This window comes from Gadus macrocephalus, chromosome 13 (assembly GCF_031168955.1).
Source record: "Gadus macrocephalus chromosome 13, ASM3116895v1".
NCBI classification, from domain to species: domain Eukaryota; kingdom Metazoa; phylum Chordata; class Actinopteri; order Gadiformes; family Gadidae; genus Gadus; species Gadus macrocephalus.
Window position 1 is genome coordinate 2,179,286 of NC_082394.1, and position 24,917 is coordinate 2,204,202.

At 46.8% G+C, this 24,917-nt stretch overlaps 1 protein-coding gene across 1 annotated transcript in view; it reads right to left on the reverse strand.

Annotated features, from left to right (window-relative positions):
* Positions 1-6,084: 6,084 nt before the first annotated feature.
* The window catches only part of LOC132470778 (E3 ubiquitin-protein ligase RNF123), a 125,757-nt gene continuing 106,924 nt past the window's right edge, over positions 6,085-24,917 (reverse strand). The window contains 1 exon segment of the mRNA XM_060069647.1: positions 6,085-7,543. Within this exon segment, the coding sequence (XP_059925630.1) occupies positions 7,206-7,543 (338 nt within the window). The 3' untranslated portion in view covers positions 6,085-7,205.

Genomic DNA, 24,917 nt, shown 5'->3' on the forward strand with positions numbered 1-24,917 from the left:
CCTGTGTTTCGCCTCTCGTCCGCTGCCCCCCCCATCCCCTCCTTCCCCTGTCAAACCTCCCGTCTCTGCGGGTCATAGAGTTTCTGCTTGGAAAAGGAATATGGGCGAGAGTGTAACTTTGAACCAAACCTCTTGCTCTCTCTCTCTCTCTCTCTGTTTCTCTCTCGCTCTCTCGTACTTCCTCGCTCTTCACTCTTTCTTTCTGCGTTTCTCTCTCTCAGCCTGGCTCAATCCAACCTCTCCCTCTCTCAGCCTCCCTCCATCGTCCACCTCTCCCTCTCTCTCAGCCTCTCTCTCTCTCTCGCTGCAGGTTTCTTGAAGGCAATACTCCGAGGTCCTGCTGGCTTTGTCAGCTTCCCCGACAGCCAAAGGAGACGGACAACGTGGATGAATACATCGTCCTTCATGCTCTGAAAAGGCTCAAAGGGACCATCATGCAAACACCATGAAAGTACAAAGAGAACTGATGAGCTGAGCGAGCTCCCCGATGGATGGTCTGCTGACCAATAATAAATAGCGTCTATGCTAATTCCCATACAGCCACACATGACTGGCCTGGCGTTAAGGACGGAGGGTGGCGGAACAGGCAGCTGAAGGGACAAAGCCCGTCGAGGTGGGATGAAGTGGAACATTGTTTAAAGATGCCCTTTAACAATTCATTAGGCTTATTTTCCTTTGTTCTCTGTTAACACCCATTAGTGACGCCCTAATCCCTGCTGCTTTGAATCCACCTAATAGAGAGCCGGCAGGAAGAGGAGGAGGAGGATAAGAAGAAGAAAAATAAGAAAGAAGAAGAAGAAGAAGAAGAAGAAGAAGAAGAAGAAGAAGAAGAAGAAGAAGAAGATGGTGAAGAAGATGGTGAAGAAAAAAGAGGAAGAGGAGAAGAATATTCCTTGGCTTCCTCTAAATGGGAACTTGAGAAATGGCTGCTGATTGTCTCTGTGGGTGAGGCACTGGGCATGATTGAGGGTCATATGAGCATGGTGTGTGTGTGTTTGTGCTTGTGTGTCCGTCTGCATTTGTCTGTGTGTGTGTGTGCGCACACATATACTGTGTCAATGTGCATGCCTGTGCACAAGATGGATTGTAGTCTGAAATCAGAGAGGGAGCACACAATATTCATCATTGGATTTCTCAGGTGTATTTTAAAGGCAACAGGCCTGAAAGCGCTTATTTTCGCGTGATACATTCTGCGGCCAGACTCACTGTGTAACGCGGGACAGGAAAGAGACTTCATCCATGAACAGTTAGAAAATACATAGCATATAGAAAATCCATCCTGTACTGTAATCCGTGACTTAGTATCGGTTCATGTTGTGGATCAATGTTGAGGAGTTAATCAGAATCTAGCCTTGGGAGACACCTTGAAGCAGTTCCTTCCTGGACCGAATTCAGGAACGATAAAGAACATCTAGATGTCAAGCTTCAAATCTGGTCCCGATGTGACTCATGTGTTGAAATATGGGTAAGATATGAATATCCATAGCTACGTTAATCCTAGCTCTCGGCTGCCGAGCTATATCACACCAATCAAAACATATCTGACGTTACACTTGTAGAGGAGTCGAATAAAATGTCAATACAAGTTTTACAAGCAGTGATCCAATAAACGTTGTTTATAATAATCTCGATGCAGTCAACATTTCAACAATGAACTTATTCTTCTCCACAATTCTGTGACTGTGTGTGTGCGTATGCATGTGCATTTGTGTGTGTGTGTGTGTGTGTGTGTGTGTGTGTGTGTGTGTGTGTGTGTGTGTGTGTGTGTGTGTGTGTGTGAGTGTGTGTAAGTCTATATGTGTGTGTCTTTCCATGTTAAATCTTCTCCTTTAGGTCATCTGTGTCCGATGGTGACAGGTGACCTTTGTCGTGGAGTTGTATTCTGGAGATCCACCCTGAAGTCTGCCTGCTATACCTACAGGGAGCTAGTGACTAGAAACTAGACTCAGTCCTACAGGTGTAGGTCTACAGGAAGATACCGGAGACTCTGGACTACAGGTGTGGGTCTAAAGGAAGATACTGGAGACTCAGTCCTACAGGTGTAGGTAAACAGGAAGATACTGGAGACTCAGTCCTACAGGTGTAGGTAAACAGGAAGATACCGGAGACTCTGGACTACAGGTGTAGGTAAACAGGAAGATACCGGAGACTCTGGACTACAGGTGTGGGTCTAAAGGAAGATACCGGAGCCTCAGTCCTACAGGTGTAGGTCTACAGGAATACTCTGGACCTGGGGTAACGTACAGGCCCACAGTATACCTACGGTGGCGAAGAGACCCACAGCATCGAAAGACAGAGGTAGAAGCAAGGGAAAAGCAGTTATCCATCTTCAGATACTTCTACCATCCCATTCTAACCTCGTCACGATTCAGTATGGACTCTTTACAGACAGCACAGTGAAGAGAGAAGGAAAGGTGGAAGTCAAACCTGTGGTGTGGCCGCTACAAAGCCTATCGACCCCTCCGGATGGTGCACGTTCGAGCAAACGTGTCAGCCATAAACATGATATACTTTCCTGTAGCGAACAGTACAGCCCCAGAACTAGCACTTAGTCATAGAGGAGGTACAGACAAGGTGTTCCCCAGACAAGGCCGTCGGATACAACACACGTATATTCCCATCATCGCTGAAGATCTCCTCTGGCAACACAACCCGATACCTTCTTCTTGTTTTGTGAAAAGGTCTAGACAGGGAGACGAACACGTCCGGCTGAACTTTTGTGTTTACTGTGGACCCAGTCATGGTGGTGAAATCCTTCTCCCCAGGTGAGGGACTGGTAGAAAGAAAACCTGTCTGAGGAACTAGACTTCCGTGTACTAGTCCGACAAACACGTCGACCGACACATCCAGCTGCCAGCCTTGGAGACACTTTGAAGCACTTCCTTCCTGGACCGAATTCAGGTACTATAAAGAACGTCTAAATGTCAAGCTTCTAATCCGGTCCCCATGTGATTTATGTGTTGAAATGTGGGTATCGTAAGATATAAATAACCATAGCTATGTTAATCCTAGCTCTCGGCTGCCCAGCTATATCACACCAATCAAAATATATCTGACATTACACGAGTAGAGGAGTCGAATAAAATGTCAGTACAAGTTTTAGACAGGAGACGAACTTCCACGTACCAGTCCGAAAAACATGTCCACCGACACTCCTGTGAGACATCAAATAGAACGCAAACGTCTTCTGAAGTCTGTCTTCAAGATGGACCACTTTGTTGTCCTGTAGTCCGGAAATAGAAGCTAACATTTTCCACACAGCGGCAGTATGTATTTGCTCCTGGGATATGCAGTATGTATTTGCTCCTGTGTTATGCAGTATGTATTGGCAGGCTCTTAATAATTGCTCCACATTAACATGCGTCTTCCCGGTGTTTCTGCAGCTGACGGAGCCAGCGACAGCTCCTGAATGAGGCCAGCCCGGCCCATCGACGGACGTCTGGTTCAGTCCCAGCTGAGGGCAACTGCTGAAATCACCGTCTGAATCTGATCTTACTGCCATTATCCCTTTCTCCACAATGTCAGTGTCGTCAACACAGAAAGATCCAGAGACCATTTTGTTTATATCAAGGGAATTAGAGAGAGAGAGATCCTGACAGATAAACGGATGGATAGAGATGGACAGACAGAGAGATGTGCATAGATAGAATGATAGAGATGTATAGATATGTCAGATAAAATAACAAAGCATTCTTGCTCTCTCACTCTTGACTCATCCTCAGCGAGAAACAGAAATGTGAAGATGGTCTATAAAGGGGGTCTCTGTGGGGTCACGAGCTGGATTTATGACAACATATATGTTGTTATCATCAGAGGGAACAAGTCTTTTAATTAAGTGCCTCTTGATACAGAGAGAGAAAGCGAGAGTCAGAGAGAGAGAGAGAGAGAGAGAAAGCGAGAGTCAGAGAGAGAGAGAGAGAGAGAGAGAGAGAGAGAGAGAGAGAGAGAGAGAGAGAGAGAGAGAGAGAGAGAGAGAGAGAGAGAGAGAGAGAGAGAGAAAGCGAGAGTCAGAGAGAGAGAAAGAGAAAGCGAGAGTCAGAGAGAGAGAAAGAGAGAGAGAGGGAGACCGTTATAGAGAGACAGTTATAGAATGTGATTTTATTGAGAATATCAGTGTGGATCAGCGTTGACTACACATATGTCTGGGTAATATTAAGCTAGGAACTAGTTGAAGCGTGACCCATTGCCACTGTTACTATGAATGATATCATGAGGTTCCCATCTCCATCTGTTGAATGGTTCAGTTGCAACTCACTAAAAACCGCCGGCCCCAAGCGCTGTGATGGGGCCTCTCATGCTCAGGCGCACACAACAGGAATAAAGGTCAACATACTAGACTAGAACACAGGTAAACAAAGTCCAGGGCGCTGGCTCCTCCCACACAGACACACAGACACACACAAACACAAACACACACACACACACAAACATAATCACACACAGACACAAACAAACACACACACACACACACACACACACACACACACACACACACACACACACACACACACACACACACACACACACACACACACACACACACACACACACACACACACAGCGCCACACTCACACAAACACACACTACTCACTACACACCTGGCTCCGGTTGCCTTAGCAACACAAGTCGGTAATGTCAGTGTATTTGTGTTTACACCACGCTTCAGGTGTACACCTGTGTTTCAACTCTGCCTCCATGGAAATGCAGCCAACCAAATCAAACAGAACCAGGGCTTTACTCGAGTCTGCACACACCATCGTCTCTCCTCTCAGAGCCAATATCTAATATTTTTCTAAGGACTTTTTCATTTAACTTTCCTTTCATCATACAAGGGGCAAACATCCCTCATCTTTTCAAGGTGGCAATCTCTTTCCACGGATCAAACTACCGGATGAGCAAATGGTTCTATTTATATAAGGTCCAATATTGGCCTCTCTGCCACTTTAGCGGAGAGCAAAGAGTGGACAGGGGAGACGCTCAACAAAAAAAAATAGTTTTTGCAAACTAGTCTCCGGTGCGGACGAGCCGCTCTGATGGTTCTCTGGACGTGTTTGAAAACTCTGCCGGAATATGAAAAACACAGCTCTCTGTTCGGTCTTTATCCACCACCAGATTCAAAAACTGCATCGGCATCGGATGAATTGCAGCAGCCTCGGCAGCCGATTATCACTGATCTGGGCCCTGTGATGCTATCGTCTCCCACCCTAAATGTACTCTCTTCAACGTTCAGAGCCGTGACACAGCACAACACCGCTGGCGGGATCCGACATCAAATACACATTCTGCCTTCCCTGCCTTGGGCGCTTCTTCTTCTGCCCTCTCTCTTTGTGCCGAGGCCTTCAGGGATCCACGCACACACGAATGCAACAGCATCATTTAGCTGGCTTCCTTCCCTTCCATCCGCTCTCTGCTGCTGTCTCTTTCTATAGTTTATAGCTATGTTCCCCTTTATTCCCTCTTTATTCCAGACTTCATCTCCTTGTCAATGATTGATGCAACCTTTTCCAGCACTCTTTTTGTTTTGCTTCCTTCCACCCTTCTTTCCTTGGTTCCTTCGTCCTTTGGTGTTTGATGAAACCTCTAATGCACCACCACTACTGCTCTTTGTGGCTCCGTCCTTAACTACGCCCTCCCTCTATCTCCCCCACTCTCCTGCCTTTTCCTCCCAGCCGCATCCTCCTCTTCCCCTCTCCTCTCCCTCCCGTCTCCCTCCCTTCCACCCCCTCTTCCCTCTACTCCTCCCCACCCTCTCCGTCCAGCCTCTCCTCCACCTCCTCCTCCTCCCCCTCCTCTCCGTGGTCCTCCCTCCCTTCCTTCCTCCCTCCCCCTCCCATCTTCCTCCCTTCCACCTCCTCTTCCCTCCTGCCCCCCCCTCTCCCCCTCCTCTCTCTGTGGTCCTCCCCCCATCCTCCCCCACCCCCACCCCCACCCCCACCCATCTCCTCCCTGTCAGCTCCATCTCGGTGGGGTTGTCTACGCCGGGGAAGAGAGGTATCAAGTTCTGCTGCGGAGGCAAACTGGAGGAGCAGGAAAAAGACCCCCCCCCCTGGTCTCCCTGGGGCCCCCTCCCCTCCCCTCCCAAGGTCAGGACGTGCGGTTGTTGGAGGTGAACAGGGTCATGCTCTGACATACAGAACTCGTCTGTAGGGTTAGGGACACATTTCGCCGCCTCTGCCGGGGAAGCAGTAAGCACTCTGGGGGCACTAGGTTTTCGCAGCGTGCCATTGGTCGTCAGGCTAATTGCTAATTGATAAATCTAGGGCAGGCGCTTCATTTAGAAGTATTTTTTCTTGTCAAAATCGGTTGAAATTGCCTAAGCATCCTGATGGCAATCAATAAATCAAGGTATCAGGGGCTGTTGAAGGCCAGTAATAAGCCCGTCCAATCATCTGACTGGGCCTGACTGAAATGAGGCTCCTAAATGATGAGGTACCCGTCTGTCCCCCTAACCACCGTCCTGCACACTCACGGCCCCTGCACTCGAGGCTCAGTTTGACACTTCATGAACCCAGCTTACTCTGGCTGGTTTCTCCAAGGCCGCCTTCCCCAGTTTTAACTCAAGGAAATTAAAAATGTTTTTCCCGCCAAACAAACAGAAGAAATGGCCTGCAGAGTTGTCATGGTTACCGTGTTTTGTGTTCAGCCGTCACATATTTCAGCTGATTCATTTGAGATAAGATGCAGTGGCGTCCCAGATGGGAGATTAATCTTTGGGGTATATTTTGATACATGATATATTTTGGTGCATTAATTCTGCCTTCACATACAGCGGGGTCTCTGATCAGATCTTAATCAGCAGCACTGTGGAGCATGGTGGAGCATGAGGCGTTTGCAAAGAGGACCATATTATCACTATGTATTATTATATGATGACAGCAGGTTCATCCTGTGTGGACATGCGGACATCAGCGCTGTAGTGCTGGGGTGATGCAGTGGTTCAGGTGTAGTGTACCGTGGTAACTCACAGCGGTACTGGTCAGTCTGTTGCCATAGTGATGGAGTGCTTCAGGTGTACTGTAGTTACTTACAGCGGTACTGGTCAGTCTGTTGCCATAGTGATGGAGTGCTTCAGGTGTACTGTAGTTACTTACAGCGGTACTGGACAGTCTGTTGCCATAGTGATGGAGTGTTTCAGGTGTAGTGTAGTGTAGTGCAGTTACTCACAGCGGTACTGGTCAGTCTGTAGCCAAAGTGATGGAGTGTTTCAGGGGTAGTGTAGTTTAGTGTACTGTAGTGTAGTGTAGTGTAGTGTAGTGTAGTGTAGTGTAGAGTACTGTAGTGTAGTGTAGTGTAGAGTACTGTAGTGTAGTGTAGTGTAGTGTAGTGTAGTGTAGTGTAGAGTAGTGTAGTGTACTGTAGTGTAGTGTAGTGTAGTGTAGTGTAGTGTAGTGTAGAGTAGTGTAGTGTAGTGTAGTGTAGTGTAGTGTAGTGTAGTGTAGTTACTCACAGCTGTACTGGCGGCAGCCTGCTTGGACTCCTCGGTCAGGAAGGCCAGCATACCTTCTACCTTCCTCTCCTCCTCCTCACTGATGTAGTCGGTATCTGAGACACACACACACACACACACACAGCGTATTTAATAACATGAAATACACAGTAGCTTCCTCCTGACTGATGTAGACCTTATCTGAGGGAAAACACACACACACACACACACACACACACACACACACACACACACACACACACACACACACACACACACACACACACACACACACACACACACACACACACACACGCTGCGTATTAAATTACATGGAATATAGCTTCTTCCTGACTGATGTAGACCTTATCTGAGAAACAACACACACAGACACACACAGACACACACACACACACACACAAACACACACAGGCTGTGTATTTAATAACATGGAATATCGCTTCTTTCTGACTGATGTAGACCGTATCTGTGAGACTAGACACACACATGGTGTGTATTTAATAAAAAAATAGAACATAGCTTCTTCATCACTGATGTAGTCTGCATCTGTGAGGCGAAACTAATTCTGTGTATTTAATAGCATGGAACGTAGCTGCAAAACTTATATATTCAATAGCACAGAATATGCAGAAAATGCACCCTTACTTATACTGGAATGTACCAAGCATACCTAATGAATAGAGCTGTACATTGTTGTACTGGTTGATGGCAGACGACAGCTGAGATAACTTCAAATGGAAGGCTCGGCTTGTTAGTGCCGATAATTAGAATAATACATGTTATTACCCAGCGCATCGGACAACACCATAAGTGCACATATTGATTCACATTTGCGGGGGGATGTGGGAATTGAACCCCTCACCCTGGCGGTCTGAATGATGTGCTCTACCCATTAAGCTGCGCATTAACACTTATATTGTTTGCACCAATGGCCTCTATACCATGTGAAGCTTTAGGCCAAGTAAAAGAGGCCTTACCGGCTATATTCACCCAGTCAATATACATAAGAACAGCAATAATGCACTTTTATTATACTAGATTGCACGCACGCACACACATTTTGTGTTCAATAGCGAGCGTTCTATTCATTCTAGGAATCCATACAGCCTTTTGTATAAATCATGCAGCATTCAGAAGACCTCTCCAGACTCAAATACCTTGATGTCCTCTCCTGCTAAGCATAGTGTATCGATCCATAATGTCCAACGCTCTATTTAAATCCATGTACATTTATATAACAGCGTCAGACATGGCTTGTTCCATTCTGAACAGGCCACCCTTCGTTGTGCGTCAGTGTTGATCAGGTTTATGTGTTGGGGGTCTGAAACGCATCTAGAAAAATGCCCTTAAGGACGCGGCTCTTAACCAGGCAAAGACAGAGCCATTCAGCCTTCAACACAGCGCCCGAAGACAACGGCAGGGCTTGCTGTGTGTTCCCATTATGATAACAAGGCGATTGAATCCACAAGGCTCGCAGTTCATTATCTCCACAATGGAAGGAAAGGTCGATAGACCTTTATGCCGCCTCTGGGAGCAGGCAGCATAACAATCCGTCAGAAGTAGAGACGTCAACAAAAAGACAATGAATGAGGATTCGTAAAAAAAAAAAAGAAATTAATTTATCCAGACTAAGTGTTTGTGAATTTTTTTGATCAATCACAACAGAGCACAAAACAATAAGAGTGGTCAAACTCTGAGGAAAGAACAAAAGCGGTGGACCAAAGAGTTCATGTTAATGGTGAGTTAAAGGGTGAACAATGACTAGTTAATGGTTTACAGAGAGTCAGCTCATGAACCACAGACTAGTTCATGGTTAAGACTGTTGACAAGTAATCCTGAGATGGACGCGCTTCACCTGAGCAGAGCGCTAATCATCCACGGGTGCAGGTTCTACGACTGAGGCATGCTCTGACAGCGTCTTGGTTGGTTCTTGGTTCGAGCCGGGCCCCAAGCTGGGCCATGCAAGGGGGCCGCTAGTCACAGGGAAGTGGTGGCTAGTGAGTGGGAGGGGGGGGGATTGGACCGGCCACCCTATGACTGAAGACTTAACCGCCCTGACCGCTGAGCTGAGTGGCTGCCGCCTTCGACAGAGCGGTCTTTAAGGCGTCAGTTCGCCCCGCGGGAACTCCTGTCACTCAGTCACATGGCACAGAGCTGGCCGTTGTCATAGTGACAGGCAGCCTGACAACGTAGCACCAGCTGATGAGATCCAAAAACAATACATGGATGGATGGATAGATCCTTTAGTGTTCCCAAAGGAAAAATTGAAATACTTCATCATGTCAGGTGACAAAGAAGAGATTAACATAACAATAGGTGTCTGAAAAACAATGTCAAAGAGACTGATTGGAAGTAATAGTAGCAGACGCTTTTTGCAGACTTTTGAGAGCTTCTGCTAAAAAATGAAAATGTAATAGTGGAAAAAAACGAACAAATCGTGTCGCTGGTCCTGATTTGAAAACGAAAAGGCGATGCATCATTTTAATTAGAGTTTGAAGTAGTTTGATTAGACCAAGACGCATGGAGACCCTGGAGAACTCCTTCCCCGAGATCTGTAACGTCTCCTTTGATTTTGGGACCCAGACCTACAGCTATGGGCTCTGTGCAGGCAGGGCCTGGACAGAGCCCTGCTGTCCGGGTCAGCAGTACTTAGTAACCAGATACTGCGGCTAATGCCAGCCCTGTGTAAGAAAGGGAAACTACAAATGGGATCTGGGAAACTGAAGCGCTCAGGGCCCGATCGCGTTACTCGCTGTAAATAAAGGCACGGTTAACAGCGCGCGGATCTGAAAGTCACCGCGGTGCTCAGCCACAGGGAGACGCGTCCCGGAGAACCAAAGTCAAATGCTTTCAAACGAAGCTCATATCAATGGGGACTCTTGTTTAAGATATGTACGTGACAGCCGACGACATACGAAGAGCTGAAACAATGCCGAGTTCGCTGTGCTGACTGAACAAGCAGAGCAGCGATGGTTGATGTGTCTTCGTGAAGGGCTTGTTGAACCTTCTTGTGTTAATGGTTCTCACACATATGGCTCTGACCATAACTTTAATCCAATTTATAACTCACTTGGCTCATTCCATTGATTTAACGGTACAAAGAAATCCATGCCATCAGCAGAACTCTGTTATGGATAACAGCAAGATTCAACATTATAATTGTTATAAATAACGCCATTATTTCAAGAATGAAAGAGAATCTCAACTTGGAAATGTGTGCTACAGCAGAAACCAAGCACTCACTCCATCTCAACTGTTAATGCATTTTTAAAGATACATTTCTAAAAGTGAGATGGAGTCAGCAGAACCGCGTGAGCCTTCCCTGACGCGGCTCTTCATGACCTGTGATTTAAATCTGAAGGTGTGGAGAGGTAGCAACCCGAACAACTGCATCCCAGCCGGTCTCAGGGGGCTGTCGAACACCGGACTGCACCCTCTCGGTGGGGGGGCCGGCGGCCTGCTAACAGCCAATTATAGGGGGGTGGAGGGCGATGGAGGGATCACAGCGAGAAAAGGAACAGGAGAGGGAGGTGGAGAGAGCGCAATAGTAAAAATAAATGTGTGTGATTGGATGATTGCAGGGCTAGAGGCTTCGCCTGATTCATACAGTGTCAGCGTTCAACTTTCTCAAAGTTTTGAGTTGTCCACGGTGAACGGAATAGGAAGGATAATATAATTTGGGACTTTAAATAGAGTTTAATTTTACAACTCAGGAAATATAAGAATGGGTAAAGTCTGCGAGCGCAATCAAGTCTCTCTTTGACCTTTTCCAGGTCGTTCGTTCCTTATCTCAACCTTTTCTCATCATTTCCGTCCACCATTTCTTCCAGCCTCCGTTCGACTTTTAATCCGGGGACGGAGTACCTTTGTGTCTGCTCCCTTCATTTCCCTTCATGGAGACATATTATCTGGAATTCTCTGCCTACTCCAATAAAAAAGGTTTTTACCACATCGTTAAATGGTAAAAGGACTGCATTTATACAGCGCTTTTCTAACCAGTGGCCACTCAAAGCTTCTTACAATATTGCCAAACATTCACCCAATCATGCACACATTCACACACCGACGGCAGTGTTGACCATGCAAGGCGACAGCCAGCTCGTCTGGAGCAGTCAGGGTTAGAGTCTGGTCTTGCTCGGGGACGCCTCGACACTCGCCCACTAGGAGGAGCCGGGGATCGAACTAGTGACCCTCAGGTTACAAGCCAACCCGCTCTGCCTCCTGAGACACACGCCGCCCAGTTGGAGGGGAAAATAGGTGAACGGATATAGATGAAGATCATGGAGGTTTTTCGAGGTGGGATGAAGGGGCTAAGCAGGTGGGCCGGGGACGAGAATAACTCTGATTGAACCACCGCCGATTCCTCAGAGGAAACCCTGCGTTCTGATCTTCTTCAGTCTGTTGAAGATCCACCTACTATTGGCCGTAGGGAATACTACCTCACCTTCTCGTATAATCGCACAGAATTCATTGATGCAGTTTACAAAACCCAAAGTGTATAATATATAATTGAATACATGTATATATATTATATATACAGATTCAATACATGTTCTTACAGCACCTAAAGCGATAGCTATCCCTGAAGAGAGATCCCTTCTGGAATAGTACCTCACCTTTTCTTCTTATCATACAATAATGCTTGATGCAGTTTACAAAAAAGGATATAATAAATATTATAATATGTGTTTACAGATTCAACTCATGTGTGTATTTGACCTAAAGCCACAGCAATTCCCTACGAGTGTTCCCTTCTGGAATAGTACATCACCGGATTGACCAGAATTGTTTGATACAGTTAACAAAACCAGGAATATATAATATCCATAACATACATATTTATACAGATTCAACACATGTGCATATTGCACCTGAAGCCATAGCTATTCCTGGGAAGCTCTCCCTTGTATGCTTACTCCCTCCTGGGGTGCTTTGAAGAGGGAGTTTCTGAGCGTTCATGGCAACCGGGTAAGTGGAAATGGACTGGCATTCAGTCTCATTGAGATATGGAGATGTGAGGCCGTTTGAGTTGCCTGTGTTAGTGAGGGGTAATAATACCCACAAGGCCCTGGGTAAATCCACATTGTGAAATTATTCATAGGGAATCGACTTAAAGCAACAGTACAGTTAATATTGACCGCTAAACAGACATGAGTGAAAGGGGTTGTGATATAGTTTGGGATTTCAGCAATTGGAGGCAAATATTGAATGGCCTTGGCCTTTAAAGCAAAGTGTCACGCTTGGCTATTCTCCAATACAAGAGGCTTCGTACGCGTCTGAAACATCAGCAGCGTTTTCCCACCATCGACTTATCTTTCTGAATCGGACCGATGGATGGATGGATATTGCACAACACGCAGATTAAAGGGGACATATTATACCACCAGGTGTGAGTGTGATTAGCCTTACAAGCCTTATAATATGTCCCATTTAAGGAGTTTTCTCTTTATATTAGAAGATAGTAGTGCTTGGTGCTCTTGAAACTCGTGCAAAGCTATTAGGCCGACTGGGTTGTAGACTCAACAACCATTTATAAACATTTATATTTAAAGGATTCCGATTATTTTAAGACAACCAGGTTGACATTGGCTATATCGAGATCTTAAATTAGCCAGGATATTTGTTAAAATACATATAAAACATAAAAAATATAAATAAAACCTAATCACACCCCCACAACCTATTGTAACGTTGCCGAGCACTTAGAATTTAGAATGATCAGACACAGCCACGGTCTATTATAGAAGATTATTCTAACTGCGAAGGCACAGTCATGGTAAACAAAGGATCGAAACTGTCCTTACTTTTGTTGGACAAACCGAGATGCAGCGATGGGAGCGACTCAATAATATAATTGATGTCAATTGCTCGTAAAACTGCCCAATTATGGAACGCAGCTACACCGCGAGAGGAGGGGAGTTTAACGACAATCCTGCCTGATATACATCTCCACGTAGGCAATGTCGACAATTAACCAGAGGTCTAAACAAACTGGCCGAATCGGTGAAGTCTGCCACTCATCATTGGTGCTATACAATAAAGATGGAAGTCTAACTTTTTGCCAGAGTATGTGCTTATCTTTCTCTGAAAAATGACTCAAATTCTCAGGAGCGAAAGGAGGGTGGAAAAACAAAAGGCTCCCATAATGTGAGGAACGGACATATTGAGGCCAATGAGAGGAGTGAGAGAGACAGAGAGAGAGAGAGAGAGAGAGAGAGAGAGAGAGAGAGAGAGAGAGAGAGAGAGAGAGAGAGAGACAGAGAGAGAGAGAGGATCCAGATCCAGACAGAGCAAGACACACTGACTGTAAACCTGGCCATAGAGATCAAATCTCTGCAAACTCACAATAATTGGATGTTCAAAGATAGCAAGGCCATATGCTGCATCTTATGTTGCTGAAATCTATATGATCTCTATTATAGCCTGCTACTTGAATATATGCTACGTATGTCTGGCTGGTTTTAAGTGCACGGCAAGCAATCTCACAATCTCTCATCGAGCCATCTAACCACCTACCCGGTCTATACAAGTGTTTGTGTATCTCTCTCCCATTCCCCTCCCTCCATCCCTCTCTGTCCTATAACCTAGCTCTGGTTTTCTTAACCATTTCCCTGCTCTTCTCTCCTCTCTGCTCTTCTCTTATTTCTGAACTTGTGAACCTGTGGTCCATTTAGCTCCCCTTCTCCCTCTCTCAATATCTCTCTCCCATTTTCTCTCCGTCTATGGCTTCTGTCTACAGCCATCGGTCACATGTTGACGTGACTTTGCCATGAAGGGACTGAAAGTTCCTTCTCTGCCATGTCGCTTCGTTTCCCTCTCTCTCTCTCTCTCTCTCTCTCTCTCTCTCTCTCTCTCTCTCTCTCTCTCTCTCTCTCTCTCTCTCTCTCTCTCTCTCTCTCTCTCTCTCTCTCTCTCTGAGGGCTCCTCTTTCAGCTCTAAAGTGGCAGGGCTGTTCTGTGGTATTGGCCGGCTGGAAGCTGGCCATGCTGCGACCCGGACGGAGGGAGGGAGGGAGGGAGGGAGGGAGGGAGGGAGAGATTGCTCCCATTAAGCCTAATGTCCGAGAGGGACAGGACAAGGGAGAGGACAATATAGATATAAGTGTGTTGGCGGAGCTTAGGAGACAGACACCAGTATAGTGAGAGAGAGAGAGAGAGAGAGAGAGAGAGAGAGAGAGAGAGAGAGAGAGAGAGAGAGAGAAGGCTGAGAGAGGAGGCTGAGAGTGAGAGAAAGACAGAGAGACAAGAGTGGAGAAAGAGGAAATATGCGGGCGAAAGATGGGAAGGGATGGCTCTACATTTAGGCGCCGAATAATATATCGAGCTGGTTAATATGATAAAAAAAGTTCTCACAGCATTTTTTTTCCTCTCGACTGCACCACTAGGGACTCCCTGAGAGGGGAAGTCTTCCTCCGCTCTCCGTGTAGTCCTGCTCTGCTCTGAGGCCCAAACCGAAGAAGCCTTGGAGGTCTGAGGATGCGGTCACTGAGTCAGCAGGAGGAGCAGAGACTCGCGTCCGGACAGAGTCTGATAAACATCGGAGACCACAACACGCCGTCTCGTCGTTAATACCGCGACACTCAAATCGATACACATCGTAGCAAGGGGCCGGGCCTGGTGAAGACCGTGATGGGGATGACAAAGCAGTTTCCGCCAAGGTCTCTTGTCGGGGTACGACGGTAGAGCCGATATGAAGAGACATGGCGGTGGACTAGCTTCAGGACTCTGCCGGTGATTCACGACGTCTTCGAAGTGGGTCTGTGTCCCGTGGAGACGCCTCTCCAGCACGGCCGCGCCCCCATCACCGCATCTTCTCCCGTCTCCCCCAACCGTTTTATCTGAGAGTAAATCTCTCCCTGTGATGTGACGGAGCGACAGGCAATATTCACTGCTTGGCTAACCTTTCGCAGGGTGGCCCCCTGTTGAACCACCTGACGTCTTCCAATTAAAGTCTCCGCTGCGCTGACACCGCTGGGGAGAGGCAGCGTCCTCCGTCCTGTCTGAGCCCCGGCCGATGGGGACACAAATCACCCGGGCGCCTCGCGATACGTCCTGATATTTACCGCCCCAATGGGGCCGCCGGGACGGCTGGCATTTGAGGCCCGCCCCGCTGGGGACGGTGTCGGGCGGGGCCAGGCAGGAGACAAACGCGTCAACCCAGCGTACGCAGAACAGCGGAGGACTGGAACAACGGAGCTCTCTCCTCCGTCAGGGCAGCTCTGATAGGAAGGGCCTGGAGTCGTCGTTTAAAGGGCTCATGTCATGCCACCAGGTGTGGGTGTGATTAGCTGGTTAACAAGCCGTTTGGCACAAGGAAGGAATGATATTCATAGTGACACCACAAGTGGGCGTGTCCACCTAGATGTACGCTGGAGAGATCAGCCTACCAACCTTCCCAATGGGAAGGTTGCTCATCTATCCTTCATAGATCTGGTTGGACACGCCCACTTGTGATGTCACTATGAAAATCATTCCGTCCCTGTGCCAAACGGCTTGTACCAGCTAATCACACCCACACCTGGTGGCATGACATGAGCCCTTTAAAGGGGTGATATTATGCCACCAGGTGTGAGTGTGAACAGCCGTTACAAGCAGTTTAAAAATCGTCCCGTCCCTGTGCCTTTGTGACGTCACTAGTCCACCTAGATGATTGGTGGATAGATCAGTCTACCAGCCAACCCAGTGGACTGTATCACATGCTGATTATCTATCCAGCGTACATCTAGGTGGACCCTCCCACTTGTGATTTCAAATAACACAGGAGAGGGCCGGTTTTCAAACGGCTTGTAATGGCTAATCACACTCACACCTGGTGGCGTGATATCACCCCTTTAATAGGCTGCTTTCTACAGACTCGACTCATAAACCAATTATTTTCTGGGCCAACAAAGGAAAGACAACAAATAGAAGAACTGAATGGTGACTTTCCCAAGGTTAGAGAAGCAAAACAAATCTATTAGCGTCATGGAACATGTCAAGAATAATATTAAGTTAGAAAGCCTGATTTCCCAATATTGGCAGTATTGGCTTCTTTGGAGAGGGAACATTGAATTCGATTTCCGCAGTGCTCTGAGCGTGATCTCCATGTTGTTGTGTTAGTTCTGCAGAGCGAGGGGAGTGAAATGTCAAGGCCAACAGTCACTCAGAGCAGGGGCCAGTCACTCAGCGATGATGGATGTGTTTCAGACAACAGAAGCTTCTATTAAGCGTTGTGACATTGTCCAATGTTTTTCCACACCCGAGCTTAACATTTTGTAGATCGTTCAAAGCTGCTCCTTTCACCGTGCCAAAGACATTGTACTGTCAACCAGCAGCACGAAGAGCAATTACCGACCACAGAATAGCAGACTGCCTGCGCCTTGCAGACTTGTCAGCTTTCTGGATCACAACAATTGAAAAATGAACTTTTGGAAAGTCTAAATAAAGCGTTGTTTTGAACAGAGATCCATTGAACTTACTGACTCATTGTTTTGACTTATTCGCTTACTTCGAATATTTTGCAAAAACTTTGTGGTGATGTCAGACGCATGTGACGAACGAGCAGCTATGGCCGATCTGCTCATCTTGCTCGAGGATTCCTACGGGTGATCTAAGGAGAGTGGGGATCGCACCCGGAAACTTTGAGCTTGGAGACCAACCCGCAAACTGGGAAGCTCTGTAGCACACAAATGTAACCCTAACCCTAACCCTCACGAAATATTTTAACTGGTAACTGGTGATATCACACAGACTGCACTCCCACTGAGGGAAAACTTCACGCTCCACATTATCTGAGAGAATATGGAGGGTTGAGGACGTTCTAACTTCGGTATAAACTGAATGATGTAAGCCTTCCTTCTCAACGTGGAACCGATTGGACACGTTGGGGCCGGTCATTTCTGTACATGATGAAAGTGTGATGTCTGGCTGAAGGTTGAAGGACTGAATGGAGTCCCTTCGATGGGAGCCCACGGAGGGAAGCCTGCCTACGCACCTCACCCATGCAAATGCGCCTGCTGCCTGTGTGCGTTTGTGTGTGTTACTGGTCTGCATGTGTGAATTTGTGCGTATGTACCAGTATGTGGGTGTTTGTTTGAGCGTGTGTATGTGTCTGCGTTTGGGTCTATGTTGGTGTATGTATCTGTGTGTGTTGGTGTGTTTGAGCATGTGTGTCTATATGTGTGTGTGTGACTAAATGTTTATGTGTGTGTGTGTGTGTCTAAATGTTAATTTGTGTGTGTGTGCGTGTGTGTCTTTATGTGTTTGTGTGTGTCTATGTGTATGCGCGTGTGTGTGTGTGTGTGTCTATATGTATCTACGTGTGTGTGGGAGTGTGTGTGTATATGTATGTATGTGTGTGTCTCTACGTATGTGTGCGTGTGTGTGTGTGTGTCTAAATATTAATGTGTGTGTGTGTGTGTGTCTATATGTATGTGTGTGTGTGTGCGTGTGTGTGTGTGTGTCTAAATATTAATGTGTGTGTTTATGTGTGTGTCTATGTGTGTGTGTGATGTGTGTGTGTGTGTGTCTATATGTATGTGTGTGTGTGTGTGCGTGTGTGTGTGTCTGAGCACAGTTCAGATGATTCTCCACGCCACAGCGCCCCCCCCCCCAGGGTTAAACTCCTCCCTGACCACCTTGGAGGCCCTTCTGAGGCACAGACCCTGGGAACACATCAACCCCCTTACCAAGGCTAAAGTACCCCTAAACCCAGCAGGCTGTGGCACGGTGTCAAATCAAAACGCCTAACAGAAACCACTTCAAGAATTTCAGACTCTCTCTCTTTTGTGTTTAACTCTGTAAAACTCTCGCTGTAATAAATACATACACTGTGAGGCCCTCCTTAAAGGGCAACTTCACCCATTTCACATAAGCTTTGTATTTTTAGAACCCCCCGCATATTTTTGAATGGTCTAGCATCATTTCCTTATTTTCTGGAGAGACTGGAGAGATCCGTATCGATCTCCAACACTTCCTGTTTTTTATGACGCAATATGACGATTTTTGCGTACAAGAAAACAGGAAGTGTAAGAGGGGATGATTCTCGTACGACTACAACCACTAGTCCCACCCCCCTCTAGGGGGTGGGACCCACTGACACTACAGACCTATTAGAGCAGTGCCAGTGGGTGGGACTTCACCAGCAGAAACTAACATCCACAGCGTCTGAAGCTAAGATAACAGAGGCTGTTGATAAAACTGAAGTACATTGGCGGAGGGTACTGGATCTGACATAGAAGATGGCTCCATGCAAAAGTTCACCATTTCGAAAGAAATACAAACGAGGGCTACCGTATTTTCCGCACTATACGGCACACCGGATTATCAAGCGCACCTTTAATGAATGGCCTATTTTAGAACTGTTTTCATGTATAGGGCGCACCGGATTATAAGGCGCATAGAATAGAAGATACTGCAGTCAAACGTTTGACTGGGGTTGCGTTATGCATCGACTAGACCGAGCTGTGCTAAAGGGAATGTCAACAAAACAGTCAGATAAAGTCAAACTTTAAGCGTTCTGACAACTCCGGTCACTCCCATGGTAACGATGTTCAAACGTTAATGTGCATATTAACAATATCTCATCAATATCAATATCTCTTAACAATAAGCTCACTTTTTCAGTTCATTCCCCGTCTACGAATCCCTCGAATTCTTGTGTGTCCGAATTGAACAGTTGGGCGAGTACGGCATCCAACATGCCCGGATCCCTCTCGTCATTATCCGAGTCAGTGTCGCTGCTGTTGCCTGGCAGTTCAGTGATTATTCCTGCCTTCGTGAAAGCTTAGACCACAGTTGAGACTGTTATATCAGCCCAGGCATCCACGATCCATTGGCAGATAGTGGCATAAGTCGCCTGGCGCTGTCTCCCCGTCTTGGTGACGTGTGTTCGCCTTCTTGGCCCCGTCCACACGAAGCCGATTTTTTGGGTGAAACCGCATAAAAAAACGCTTTTGGTGGACACGGGCTACGGCCACACCAAACACGTGTAACGTGCCTAACTTGAAGCTTGATCATTGTGTGTCACAAAAATGGTTCAACGCGCCTGTGGCTGCGCTGGATTTAGGAGTCCGAGGTAGGAAACCCAAACGCAATAATCGGGTTAAATAACTTCACATGGTGTGTCTGGTGTGTTTCCAGCATTCGTAGTGTTGATCAGCAGATAGTCCGCCAAGACGTTGAGGTTGCTTAGCAACCAGAGACGCTGTCCATGCAAGTGAATGGAGCGTTCCCTCTTCGTCATAACTATCAAACCAAACATCCTTCACATTCAACGAGCGAACATTATGAAATTAAAATGCAAATTTCTCGCTAAAAATGTTTACATAAACGCATTTAATTGCGTAACTATGTTACTATTTCCACCCAGAATAAAGAAAGATGTCGGCCGTATGCTTCTGTGCAAGCGTCACTACTCTAGTGATGTCGGTTCAAGCTCCACGCTGATTTGTTCAATTAGTAGATGGAACAAGGAGGTGTCCGATAGGCGGAGATGATCAGCGGGAGTGGCCGCCAGCGAAGCTGTGCATGGTGGGAGTTGTTGTCTTCAATCCACAAGCGCCAAAAAGTCACTTTCTGCCTTTTCTCGGTCAAGACTGCGCCAAATTAGAATTTTATTTTATTATTCGACTACATATAGGACCCAATTTCAATACATATTCATGCCTCCACCGGTGAAATGCTCCTTTAAAGACACGTGTGTTTTGTACCAGTTATTGAGGTAACATGTACCTCACTGTTAACAAAAGCACTCTCTCTCAAATATACTTAATAGCAACCAATTAAATACCTAAATATAGTCTGTTTAAGTGCATCACTACAACATTGGAATTGTTCCAATATTGAATGTAGTCTGTCTAGGTAGGTCACTACTCCAATGGAGCTGTTCCAATACTGAATGTAGTATGTTTAAGTATGTCACTAGTCCAATGGAGCTGTTCCAATACTGAATGTAGTCTGTCTAGGTAGGTCACTAGTCCAATGGAGCTGTTCCAATACCGAATGTAGCGTGTTTGGGCCACTACTCCAATGGAAATATTCCAACATTGAATGTGTTTTTTGAGCATTGCAAGCCTCACCTCTCCTCTTTGGATAAACCGTTAAACTAAACTACTGCTTAACTCCTGCCAAATGACTGAATTTCATTTCCGTGTGAAAGTAGTGTGCGTGTTTATATTCCGATTTTCAGGCAACCACCAAATCGTCCACTCATGAATCAAACTGTGATTAGGGCAAATGCAGGGCGGAAAACAGCCGGGCGCACAAGTGATCAATCAAAAGAGCTTTTCAGGCAATATCTGATCCGCCAGCAGCAGTTGGCAGCGAGCAGATGGAGGTATGTGGACGGACTGGGCTGGTCTGGGTTCAGCTCTACTGGGGCTGTGAGGGCCATTAGTGCTAAGAGTGGAAGCACGGCTCTCTCTATTTTATTATACTCTCTCAAGGAAGTACTGAAAGGGGAAACACACGCAGCGCCTTTAGTGTTTCAGGTGCTCATTCATAATGCACCGTCTCCATTAGGGTACCCGAATACAATCATGTACAACACACACACTCGCTCTCTCGCGCTCTCTCTCTCTCTCTCTCTCTCTCTCTCTCTCTCTCTCTCTCTCTCTCTCTCTCTCTCTCTCTCTCTCTCTCTCTCTCTCTCTCTCTCTCACACACACAGTCACAAACAAATGCATGTACACACAAACTCCTGCAGGTGCACCAACACAACACACACACCCACACGCCGCTCACACATACACACAGGCGCACACATCCATGCACGTACACAAACACACACACACACACACACACACACACACACACACACACACACACACACACACACACACACACACACACACACACACACACACACACACCACATACACACAGATCCATACACACACTGAGAGGTGAATACTCGTTATCATATTGCCCTCAGCAAGGAGAGCTCAGACCTGATACATTTTTGGAACTTTTTCTTTGTTCTATATTCATTTTTCTATTATCATATTATAATTATAATATAATATAATACATATATATATATTGCATTATACCATCCTTTGTTGGACAGTAGATGTTAACATAGTAAAAATGGGAAGAGATGGGAAGAGGATAAATGAGAAAGAACGCCTTACAGTGCAAAATAACTTTGTACGCGGAATACAATATCTATAGAGGAGGCGGAAAGGACGAATCCATGTTGACTGAGGCAAGGTAAGAACACGACAGAAAAGAGAGAGAAACTGGGACAGGAGTTAGGAGCCCAATGTGTGCAGCTTCAGAAAAGGACAGAAGGGCACAGAGAGATGTGTGTCATACAGCAGTCTGGTCTCAGGGCAACAAGACAAAAGGACACTGGCATCAGATGGAGAGGGGAGTAGAGGGGGAGAGAGGGGGGAGATATATAGAGAGGGGGGGGGCAGAGAGAAAAAGAGAGAGGGGGAGAGGGGGGAGACAGAGAGAGAGAGAGAGAGAGAGAGAGAGAGAGAGAGAGAGAGAGAGAGAAGGGAATAGAGAGAGAGGGAGAGAGGGAGAGAGAAAGAGATAAAAGAGTGAAAGAGAGAGACAGACGGATAGAGAGACAGAAAGACAGACAGACAGACAGACAGACAGACAGACAGACAGACAGACAGACAGACAGACAGACAGACAGACAGAGAGAGAGAGATGGAGAGAGAGAGAGAGAGAGAGAGAGAGAGAGAGAGAGAGAGAGAGAGAGATGGAGAGAGAGAGAGAGAGAGAGAGAGATGGAGAGAGAGAGAGAGAGAGAGAGAGAGAGAGAGATGGAGAGAGAGAGAGAGAGAGAGAGAGAGAGAGAGAGAGAGAGAGAGAGAGAAAGAGGGGATGGGGAAAGAAGCGCCATGGCAGAGAAGGAACTGTCAGTCCCTTGGCAAAGTCATGTTAACATGTGACCGATGGCTGTGGACACAAGCTGCACACGGACACAGAAATAACCTCAACGGAACGTCATGCACACAGACACACATGGACATCCCTCGTGGGGACACAAACACTGGGACAGGTAGACATACAGCGGGCGGCCGGGGCCAGCATGATCAACACCCCCACTAGAGACAAACACTCACAGTAATTTACTACAACTGATGAGGACCAGGCTGTTTAACACACACACATACACACACACACACACACACACACACACACACACACACACACACACACACACACACACACACACACACACACACACACACACACACACACACACACACACACACACACAGTGCATGCAAACCCACATACACACGTACACACAATCACACTGCATAAGGCCCTGACACACACAAACACACACATTGCATGCGACCCACGCACACACACACACACATAGTGCATGCGACCCACACCTACACACACACACACCCGCACACACACACACACACCCTTGCCCTTGTCTCCTATTAAGCAGGAGGAGGTCGGCTGACATCCACTTGTTAATCAGCCGAGGAGCCCTCAGTAACAAACGCTTAGGTATGCGGAGCGAGCAGCCTGCCTGCCTTATTGCTTCAGGCTGGGGTCTCAAAGAGATGTTGGGATACAATGGTTGAGCCGTTTGATTTTCTGCTGATTCTGCTACGTTGATGTATGAGAGTTTTTTCCACTCTTTTAGGTTATATTTTGTTGTTTATTTTTAGATTAGTAAATGTCTTAATCTTTTGTGCCCTTTATTGTGTACCTAAGTGTGAGGAAATGTCTTGTCTTTATCTGTCGTGCCTGTGCACTTAATCTCTTTCAGCGTGGGATAGTGAGGAACGTCTTTTCGATTCTTTTGTTTGTCTGTTATGAAGAAATGGAGGATAAAGCTGACTGAAACCAACTTTGACTTTGACTTTAAGAGAGAATGCAGAAAAATCTGTCTTTTGGATGAAGAGTTGATCAAGATTGAACTATTTTGTTTATTTTGTGCCTTGATGGCCAGGGCAGCGAAGAGAGACAGCATAGTGGGTTGGAAGAGAACGGGAGTAGGAACGCTTTGTCATTCCTGCTGTATTTTCCGGCTAATTTCTGCAAGCGATGAAACCAACATGGAGCAGATGGAAGGTTGACTAGAAGTTAAATCGGACGAGATATCGTCTCCACATTTGAAGACCACCAGATGTCACTGAATTCAGTGCAAGAGATTGCTTTCGGTAATCACAAATGCAGAGCCACTGCTTATATTTGACGGCAATGCAACACTGAACATATCTATATATAATTCAGCTTTACAATTGCCAAAATACCGGCACATTAGTGAGGTAATTAAATCACCAGAAGAGCATTTGCTCGTTTAGATTAACAGTCGCAGATTCAGATGCGTCCTCAGCAGAGTCCTGTGATTGGTTCTCTCGCTCCCCGTCTTAGGTCAGACTCTTTACCTTCCTCCACTGGCACCGTCACACCTTTCATTCACAACACCGCCCTGCGGTGATCTGGAGATGTTACTAGGCGTTCAGCAGGCTTGTGCGTGCTTGTAAGAATGTCCTGTGATATCGACCCTGCCAGCTGCCATTCACACACGACCCCGATCGCGGTTAAGCTCCTCGGAAACATTGCAAAGAAGGACCGCACGTGTGTGAGGTGCTTCAGCCGGAGCTGGTACTGGAGCAGCGTGATGGGGGGAAGGCAGGGGAGGGAACACGTGCTGACCCCGGTCCTCACATGTGGAAATGTGGAGTCCTTTGGGGATCAAAACGGCCTGACCTTGATTTAGTTAGGGACACACACACACAAACACACACACGCACACACACGCACACACAAATACATGTTAGCCACACACACATGCGAGTGCGCACACATACACACACGCACACACGCCTCAGATGATGCCCCGCAAGGTGACCATGGAAACGTTGTGTGTTTCCATGGCAACAGGCGATGGGGCCACGCTGTCCTGTGGCGCACAGATCAAACCCCGGGAGACTTGTTCTGAACTACAGTCCTGTCACACACTCACACACACACACACACACACACACACACACACACACACACACACACACACACACACACACACACACACACACACACACACACACACACACACACACACACACAACCACGTTAGCTACACACTCACACACAAAGACACACACACAAACAACCATGTTAGCCACACACACACACACAACCACGCACACACACACACACACACACACACACACACACACACAACCACGCACACACACAAATACACAACCAAGTTAGCCACACACACACACACACACACACACACACACACACACACACACACACACAACCACGTTAGCCACACACTCACACACACACACACACACACACACACACACACACACACACACACACACACACACACACACACAAACAAACACACAAACAACCATGTAAGCCACACACACACACACACACACACACACACACACACACACCCTAACCCTAACCCTAGCCACATAGGCATGCACGTGCGCATACAGACATACACTGTGTATGTCTGTATGGGCACGTGCATGCC